General features: G+C 43.8%; 1 protein-coding gene across 1 annotated transcript; it reads left to right on the top strand.

The window, feature by feature from the left end:
- The first annotated feature begins 5,956 nt into the window (after nucleotides 1-5,956).
- On the top strand, nucleotides 5,957-8,651 carry LOC125547198 (nascent polypeptide-associated complex subunit alpha-like protein 1). The gene is made up of 4 exons (XM_087514020.1): nucleotides 5,957-6,007; nucleotides 6,986-7,093; nucleotides 7,939-8,028; nucleotides 8,123-8,651. The coding sequence occupies exons 1-4, from the start codon at nucleotides 5,957-5,959 to the stop codon at nucleotides 8,444-8,446; spliced, it is 573 nt and encodes a 190-aa protein (XP_087370146.1). The 3' UTR covers nucleotides 8,447-8,651.
- The last annotated feature ends 892 nt before the right edge of the window (nucleotides 8,652-9,543 follow it).

The following is a 9,543-nucleotide window of genomic DNA, read 5'->3' as shown; positions in this document are numbered from 1 at the left end:
ACACCCCGCAGCTATGGTGCGTAGCGGTACGAGTCGAGGTCATAGTACAGGAAGTACAGGCGGAGGCAAGCGATATAAATATGGTCCAAACCTCACTACTCCTCTTCCTGTGAGGGCTTACGACAGGACCGAGGAGCAAACCAATGCCATAGTGCAGGCAGAAGTCGACACCCATTTTGGACCGAAACCGCCACCGCCGCCAAGGGAGAAAGTGCCTGTGGAAGTAGTTGACCACTTCATTCGTATGGCTCAACCACCAGCTCCTAAGCCTGTTGACTCAGACTATGAGCGCCACATCAGGAAGTTACATCGACGACGTCTACAGAAGGAGGCGAGCTCGAGCTCGAGCAAACAACAAGCAACTGTCAAAAAATGCAGGAAAACCGTTGCCCAGCTGGGAAAACAGGCGGCGCAATCGACCCCCCCGCTTGTTGTGCCGCCAACAACACGTGACAGTACGCGCGCCCAATATTATTGTGGCCAAACAGTTTACGTTCCCGAGGTGGGCGATGTGGTAATAACCCAGGAGCATATAATGCAGGCTGAAGAACTCAAGATCACTGTTGGACAACTCCTCGAGATCGAGGACATGCCTGGGATTACAGAGGAGGAAATAAAACGGAAATATGTCCGGGGCCAACCTTTGGTTGAGCCAGAAGATGTCAACAAGCTCCCAACGAGAATGTATGAATTGCACCAATGGTACATGGACATTACCAAGAGATCCAATCGAGAGTCCCTCATGGTGAATGTCAAGAAGGATGATTACTACCATGAGAAAGCTGTGGCCGTTGAGTATCCTGAACTGTTTCAGTTATACAATCAAGACGCACTCGACAAATCTATCGTCAGTTGCTATTGTCTGTAAGTGATTTCTTTCTGTAATTTAAGTCTCAATCTAGCTGTAGTGATCCTTTTGATCAATCATTACCTGTAATTATCCTCACTATATTCTTTTCTATGGTATTATGCAGGATGAAGATGTATGAAATGAGAAAAGGTGGACGCTATGGCATTGGGTTCATTGACCCAAACACCGTTAATGAATACACATGGAAAATGAACAAGCATCAAGAAAAAGAGGTAGAGGATAGCATGCTAGAGTTCTTGAAGCGCCTCAAATACAATGAAGATATACTACTTCCTTACAACTTTCAGTGAGTCACACTTTCTTGTACTACAAATTCTCTGTTTTTGCCTACTAGCTAGCTACATGTTTTTGCTTACATATGCCCGCTTAATTAAGACATGCAAACGTGTGTGCATGCAGATTTCACTGGATCTTGTGTATCATTAAAGTTGACGCTGGAACAGTTGAAATACTGGACTCGCTACTCAAAGCAGATAGTGACTATAACATCTTGTTTGGGATAGTCAACAGGTAATTTCAATCATTATTAACTATATATCTCGGCCTATTTAGTTCGTCATTAATTTCATGATATGAACTATCTAATAACCCCTTTATTCATTTTCTTTGTCGGTGGGCAGGGCTTGGGCAAGGTTCATCAACGTCACGGAAGGCGAATGGAAACCAAAGCTGAAATGATTTCGATCCAAGGTAAGTAATTAAGTAGTACTAGCTAGCTAGCTGCCATCTCTTTAATTATCATGCTTGATTAATTATTATCTGATCAAATTAAATTCCATTCTCGTAATAAAGGCCCTGAAGCAGGCGCAGGGGACTGAGCTGTGTGCATTCTGCGTTTGCGAGAACATTCGCATGATGGCGTCCGAAAGGAGCAAATCTTAAAGACAGGAATGGGTACGCTTGTTAGAACACTATTCACAATTTTTACACCATTATCGATATCTAGTCACACAACTAATACACATGCATATTGATCTCCTTCTTAACAGTTCAAAGAGGTGCGGGACAAGCTCCTACCAACGGAGCGCGTAGAAGCACTTCAAGAGGAAATAGCGGGATTTTTGCTCGACCAGGTCATAAATCCGAAGGGAGAATACTATTACCCGCTACCGCCCCCATGAACCACTTCCAATTGTCATCGTGCTCCGAAGGCACCAATTAGGCTAATGCCACTGGCTCCGAAGGCAACATGCATATGTAGGAGAAATTGTATATAGCTATACATGTGTGTATGTGTAAATTAATATGGTGGTTTGTGAGACATTGATGATATATATATATGATTGGTTCTACTAGAAATTCTATATATATATATATATATATATATATGCATAACGTGTACAATGTGTAGTACCGTAAAATACCAGCAAACGAAAAAGAATTAAAATGGAAAACACAAAATTAAATGAAAAAGAAATCATAAAACCAAAAACCCCACAACCATTTAGTACCGGTTGGTGTTACCAACCGGTACTAAAGGGCTCCCGGCCCCCGGAGCTGGCTCGTGCCACGTGGATCCCCTTTAGCACCGGTTCGTGCTGAACCGGTACTAAAGGGGGAGGGGGGCCTTTAGTGCCGAAACGTTAGTGCCAGTTCCTAAACCGGCACTAAAGGGCCTTACGAACCGGTGCTATTGCCCGGTTCTGCACTAGTGCATGTCTTGGAGCATGCGTCGTACCTGATCCTTAGTTGCAGTTTCTTCAAAGAGGGTTGGCTACATATGTAATATTTTGCTCCACTGCCCCTAGCTCAATTGGCCTCTACACTAAGCGGAGCTTGAACTGAAAACTAAGGCTGTGTTTGGCAACAAGGTATTGTAAAAACGGGCGAAGTATCCAGTGAAAACAGCAATTCGATGAAAAGTGGGATTGCTAACAGGTCACTTAACCCCCTTTTACACATAACCCCTCATTAAGTCCTACGATTAGAGAAATCCTAATGCCCCTTTGTCTGTTCGTTTTCGAACGACTCATCTTCGATCTAGGTAAGGGCATGGCGCCATCACCGGCCAGGGCCCATCCTTCACCGCCGGAGACCATGGCACCCCATCCTTCGCCGCCGGAGATCATGGCACCCCACCCTTCAGACCATGTGGTGCCGCCACCCCTCCTCTCTGCTGCTCTTATCGCTCCTCTGTACCCTCCCATGCCCCCGCAGGTCATGCCACGATCGCCTCCGAGGCCACAACCTTCTCTGTCGGAGTTCATGCATGTGTATGGGGTTCTGAAAGCCCAGCTGAATTTGAGGCAAAGTGGTCTTCCATGATTTCTGAATTTGGTCTTGAAGAAAAACACATGGTTTGCTAGGAGATATGAAATTCGTGAGTCATGGATACCAGCCTACTTTAGAGGTGTATTCTTGGGTGAAACTCTAAGAACCACTTCGAGGTCAGAGAGTGCTAACTCATTCTTTAATCACTTTGTTGGTTACAAGCATGCTTTGGTGGAGTTTTGGATTAGGATTGGTACAGCCCTGGAAGAACAACGTCAGAATGAACTCAAGGCTGATCATGATTGCCTCAACTCCATGTCTCCACTGATTACATCATGGGAGATCGAGAAGCATGCAAGCCTATACTTCACCCATGAGGTTTTCAAAGCTTTTCAGAAGGAGGTGCGTGCGGCTAGAGATCACTGCTTAATTGAAAGCATATTGCAGGAGGGTGATGTGAAAACCACGGTTCTAGGAGGTGATCGCTCTTACAAGTCTAGAGAAGTTAAGTTCAGCACAACATCCATGAGTGCTCACTGCTCTTGCATGTTATTTGAGACACGTGGAATTCCATGCCGACATATCATCGTGGTTTTGAGAGGTGCAAAAATTAATGAGCTACCAAGCCATTTCATTCTAGATAGGTGGAAGAAAACAGTTAACAGGAGGTCACTATACGATAGTGGTGGCAACTTGCTTGAAGAGAACGAGAGTAGTTCTTTAGATTTGGCAAAGAGAAAACTGGTTTCAGAGATACACCAAACATTAGATGACACTATCAGGTTGGCTGAACATTCTTCTGAAGAATTGGAAGCATTGAGAAACGGTCTCCTTGACACGAAAAGAAAGTTATCTGAAAGGGTTACTGCCAATAATCCTAGTAGACAAGATGAATTTGAGGCATACATTGGTTGTAGTATGCCTAATGAAGTTGAAATTTATCCACCAACTGATGTGCATAGAAAGGGGAGGTGCAAAAGAATTAAGGGACACATAGACAAGGGTGGAGAAGGGAAACAAAAAAAGGATGGAGAAGGGAAGCAAAATAAAAAAGGAGAGCGGAAGAAAAATGCCGGAGGACCGAAAAAGCCTCGCACGTGTGGGACTTGTAAGCAGGTTGGCTTCCATGATAGTGGTAGTTGCCCCAACAAGAACTAAGAACCGAATAGGTATTTTCCATACAGTAGTTCTTATCTATGTATATTCGCTTTCAAAAAGTGACTATATATTCCATTATAACTGATCAGATCATTTCTACTTGCAGGTTCTTTTATTCTGATTTGAGTCAACATAAGACTTTCTTTTTGGTGTTGTGCAAGATGGAAATCAAAGCTTAAGCGTTATGTACTGGGTGTTACCACTTTGTTTTAATGTTAGACTGTAGTAGAAGAAGTTTATGTGTATCTCTAAATCTTGTGTTGGTCTGAAAATCCTACGAATCAGTGATATGTACTGAATGTTACCACTTGTTTTAATGCACTGGATTGTCTTATTTATCTGAAATGCTCTAGTGGTTATTTGGCATTATATTGGTGGTACCTGTCGCTGATTATTGAGAGCTCTAGAATCCTTATACATCATGTATACTTATTCCAAGAGGATTCCAAAGCTGTACATATTTAGTTTCTCTGCTTGCTGTGGTATGCGCCAATTTTTTCCTACCACAAACAGATTGATAGAAGGCTTGCACTTTCTAACTGAATGTATGTACTGATGTATGCACTAACAGGATACAATGCTATCTTAGTCAGTGAGTATTTCTCATCTCAACTTGGAATTTCTCATCTCACTTAGTGAGTATGCATTGAAGCACACCATCCAGTCAATATATTCACACACCAAATGTTTACATAGACTTGCTTGATAAATATTTCACATCTCTGTACCTGCAAATATTCAGTACAGTTGTATACATTGTGTTCAGAAACACTATTTTCTAAATTACATGAGAAGCTCATACTACTACTGGATTCTCCTCCCCTATTCTTAGTAAACAACAAACATGCCTTTGCTCAGCTCGATAAACCATCGAGTAAAGCTATTTCAGATACAATAAAGTTGCAAAATTCAGATACTTCATATACAATAGGAAGCAGTCTTCATAAAGCAGTTCTCCACACCATGGAACCAGCACCCTGCCACAGCAGCCGAGCCTGTCGCGGGGGGACCCTAGCTGCTGTAGGGAGTGTCTCCATGAACTCCGACAGAGAAGGTTGTGGCCTCGGAGGCGATCGTGGCATGACCTGCGGGGGCATGGGAGGGTACAGAGGAGCGACAAGAGCAGCAGAGAGGAGGGGTGGCGGCACCACATGGTCTGAAGGGCGGGGTGCCATGGTCTCCGGCGGCGAAGGATGGGGTGCCATGGTCTCCGGCGGCGAAGGATGGGGTGCCATGGTCTCCGGCGGTGAAGGATGGGCCCTGGCCGGTGATGGCGCCATGCCCTTACCTAGATCGAAGATGAGTCGATCGAAGACGAACAGACAAAGGGGCACTAGGATTTCTCTAATCGTAGGACTTAATGAGGGGTTATGTGTAAAATGGGGTTGAGTGACCTGTTGGCAATCCCACTTTTCATCTCCACCCTTCACTCTTGATCCAACGACCCATGCCATTAGTTTCCAGATTTTCATCGAATTGCTGTTTTCACTGGATACTTCGCCTTGTAAATAACTGAAGTATTGAAAACTACAATATATTAGGCCATAGATATAAGATACAACGGTTTTTACATAGCAAAACCCCACACTACACGAGCCAAGCGCGTCTTCCTCGCTTCCCCTCCGTCGCAGCCTCTTCCCTCTTCGCCCTCCGGCTCCCAAATCCCTCCTAGCCTAGCTAGGGTTTTACTTTCCCTTCCGACAAGGTTTCACCACCATGACGGTCGCCGAGCTGCTCCTCGCCCAGCTCGAGGAGCACAACATCGAGGTGACCCTCCCTCCATTCCGCCCCCTCCCCCTCTCCGATTTGGTGCCGTGTCAGACTGAAACAAAATATATGACAATTTCGCCTCTCCATGCTTGTTTGGGCCCTACGTCGGCTGATTTTGTCGCGGCGGCGGTGTTAGGACGGCAGATCTCGTCTGTTTATGTCGCCTAGTTTGCAGGGCTTTGGTTGGAGGAACTGTGGTCTGTGGGTGGTCAGCATAATGGCAGTTCCCTGTTTGCTCTTGTTTCTCCGCTTATTATCCTGCAATTTTTCATGGTGGGAGGGCAGCGGCCCAGCCCAGGCCTTGTGATGCCTGCTGCTTGTCCAGCTAGGAGTTCAATTTCAGAGTTTGCTCATACTATCCTTGGTCTTTCTGGAGCTAGCCTTGTTGTAATAGGGCTTGTGATTTGTGATTTGTCTGTTAGTTGTTTCTTATTCTATAAACTTTATGGTTCCCTTTCTGAGAAATCTATAGTGTTGCAAAGTAAAATGCTACTGCTTTGTCTTATGGCTGCACAATCTGAAAGGAATTTTAAGTGGGCATCGATAAAGCAGTCACCTTTGGTGATTGCTACAGTAGAAATGCCACTTTATTTATTAATTATATTTGGAAGTCATTTATAACCTAAGTATCATGTGTGCATTTGTGTATGCTTACATGATGTATGGCATATTTCCTGTACCAACAATATAAAATTTTGAGCATAGCTTCTGTAGTCAATGCAGGCAACAGTTCCTTGTAATGTACATACTCTTTCTTTTTTTGTTGCTTTTTGAGTGCCATTTCTGTTTCTCTTGTGCTGATGCTACTTAGTATGTACTCTCATATTCATGCTGGGAAGATAGTACTGTCGGTAGACTGTTTACCGTTGTTCCATTTCTGCATATGGCTAACTCTGCTTTCCCCCCTCTGCATGTCCCCTGTGTATAATACTTATGACGTTCAAGTAATATGATATTTGTGATGCATACTCTCAGGGTGATGAGCCTATCCTTGAGGATGATGATGATGAGGATGAGGATGAAAAAGATGACGATGAAGTTGAGGGTATGATGAAATTCTGCAGTTCCTTCTATTCAGTTCAAGTAGCCACTTAGTAACAGATAAGCCTATTTCTATTTGTAATGCTGCCTTCTAAGTTCTAACATAAATTTAAACATCCGAAGTTATTGCCCATACCAAAATTTTAGATTAAATGTTGCTTTTTCAACCCCTGAATCAATTTGATTATTTTGTTTCTGTTGGACTAAATTTTGGCATTATCATTATTAAGAAATTGTTGTCTGATGTGTTCCCCAATATGATACAAACTCTGTATTTACCTATTTTGGTTCACTTTCACCTGTTTTTGTTTGAAGATTAGGCACTGACCAGTTTGTACTCTCTAATATTCTGTTCTTTCCGTACACTGCTATGCCTTTGTAGTTTATGTTCTTATATTTTTGGAATCATACCCACTTATTCCTGAATTATTCAGCACTGCTTGTCTATATGCTTTATAGTTTCCTTGAGTGCTGCCTGCCATTTATATATAATATTCACCTCTGTACTGAGGTGGCACCTTGTATCAATGTTAATCTGCATTAACATATACTCCCTCCATCCCATATTAATTGAGGCTGAAATAGATGTATCTACTATCTAGCACTGAAATGCGTCTAGATACATCCATTTCAGTGTCAAACTGTTAATTAATATGGGACGGAGGGAGTACATGAATGTTCAGCTATAGCATTTAGTTTGATAGGTGCAAATCCTGAATGTGAAATCTTGCTTTTGCTATTATAATCCTGGTAGGTGAACCATTTCAATGTATTTAGTATGAAGTGATGCTGGAATTTCCATTATACAAGTAGCTAATCCTTTGAACCTTACCCTAACTATGTCTTGAAAATCTGACAATATACATCTGTGCTTTCTGGGACTAGAGGGTGAGAAGAAGAGCAGGAAAGCCATGGAGAAGCTTGGCATGAAGGCCATGACTGGTGTGAGCCGTGTAACTATCAAGAAGAGCAAGACCGTGAGCATCTTGACCACTTCAGGGCGTTGTTCCCTGTGGCATAATTAAATGCTGGTGGTTGTTGCATTTTCTTAACGTCTCCACATAATTGCAGGTTGTGTATGTCCTCTGCAAGCCAGACGTCTTCAAGAGCTCGCAGTCAGACACCTACGTCATGTTCGGGGAGGTCAAGCTTGAGGACCCGAGCACTCAGCTGCAGACACAAGCGGCGGAACAGTTCAAGGTGCCAGGCCCGAGCAGTGTGATCTCAAAGGGCGAGCCGTCCGTGGCAGCAGCCCAGGACGATGAGGAGGTCAACGACACTGATGTTGACAAGAAGGACGTCGAGCTCGTGATGAGGCAGGCCTCCGTGTCGAGATCCAGGGCTGTGAAGGCGCTCAAGGCTGCGGATGGCGACATTGTCAGTGCTATCATGTAGTTGACTAACTAGGTGCTAGAAGGTGGAATTGTGTCTTGATAACAGGGTGTGGGATCGCAGAGCAGTTTTTGGTCATGTCATCTTGAAACTTGAATGTTGCAGTTGGGGGATTGGTAGCTCTGTTTCTCTGTTCACCAAACTAGTACCCTCATGTAGGTTTCCTAGGAGTTTTAACATCTGAGGATCAGCAAACTGCATGCTCTTTTGGGAAAATTGGAATCTTCTGTGCGCCAGATTTTGTTTTCAAATGCACGTAATCATGTTTTAGCTAATATATGTCATTCGAGTTAGCTTTTACTAGATTCGGCTTAACAGTTTGTCTTGCCACATGGACCACAATAATCATTCAGAGTGTTTCTGCCACCGACCAGATGAACACCTTTGAGTAGTCTTAGGGTATGTTTGGATTGTGACGAAGGTGTACCACAACAAATTTGTTGCTTTGACAAAAAAAAATTCTGTTTTAGTTTGGATGGTTGTCAACTTCTTGGCATATATGAATACTGTTTGTAGAACTATCGTTTCTTTTCCTTGACAATGTTCCAACTTACAACCAACCAAAACCTACCATTTCTTTTTTTAATTTAGACTAGCTATGTTTTGGTCTGAGGCATAAACCAAACACCCCCTGGGTCGCTTGGTGCCGACAAGGCCATCCCGCGGCTCGTGCAAATTCCTGCAGATACCTTGTTTTTTCCGAGTCAGTTTTGAACTTTGATGCATATATGTAATGCTAAGCTGTAAATTGTGCACCCGTAGGAAAGTAAGTTTGTCAATCGTACTAACGGAGAAAACGAGATATGTAGACTGATGAACTTAATGTGACGTGTACTATGGGGGATTCTCAGCTTCCTGCACACGAAACTGCACGAGCACCTTTCTCTGTCTTGGCCCGTTTGTCTCCCGTCCGTTTCGTCTCTCCTCTAGTGGCCCTCTGAATCTCAACTACCTCCACCTGGCGATCGCGCCCACCCACCTCGCTTCCTCTCTCCTACCACCACCGTTACTCTGGAGCGGCACAGCGATTTCGACAACCAATGATGCGGCAAGGTACACTCCTGATACTGAATATGCACAACGCTACGTTCTCATGAGTT

Source organism: Triticum urartu, chromosome 3A (genome assembly GCF_056163025.1).
Source record: "Triticum urartu cultivar PI428250 chromosome 3A, HENAU_Tu73, whole genome shotgun sequence".
Taxonomy (NCBI): Eukaryota; Viridiplantae; Streptophyta; class Magnoliopsida; order Poales; family Poaceae; genus Triticum; species Triticum urartu.
Note: the sequence above shows the minus strand (reverse complement) of the source record. Positions and strands in the feature narration are given on the sequence as shown.

Coding starts and splice junctions, on each gene's coding strand:
- LOC125547198 (XM_087514020.1), top strand. CDS start 5,957: ATGACGGTCGCCGAGCTGCTCCTCGCCCAGCTCGAGGAGCACAACATC. Junction 6,008..6,985: donor TCGAGGAGCACAACATCGAG/GTGACCCTCCCT, acceptor GCATACTCTCAG/GGTGATGAGCCTATCCTTGA. Junction 7,094..7,938: donor GTTCCTTCTATTCAGTTCAA/GTAGCCACTTAG, acceptor CTGGGACTAGAG/GGTGAGAAGAAGAGCAGGAA.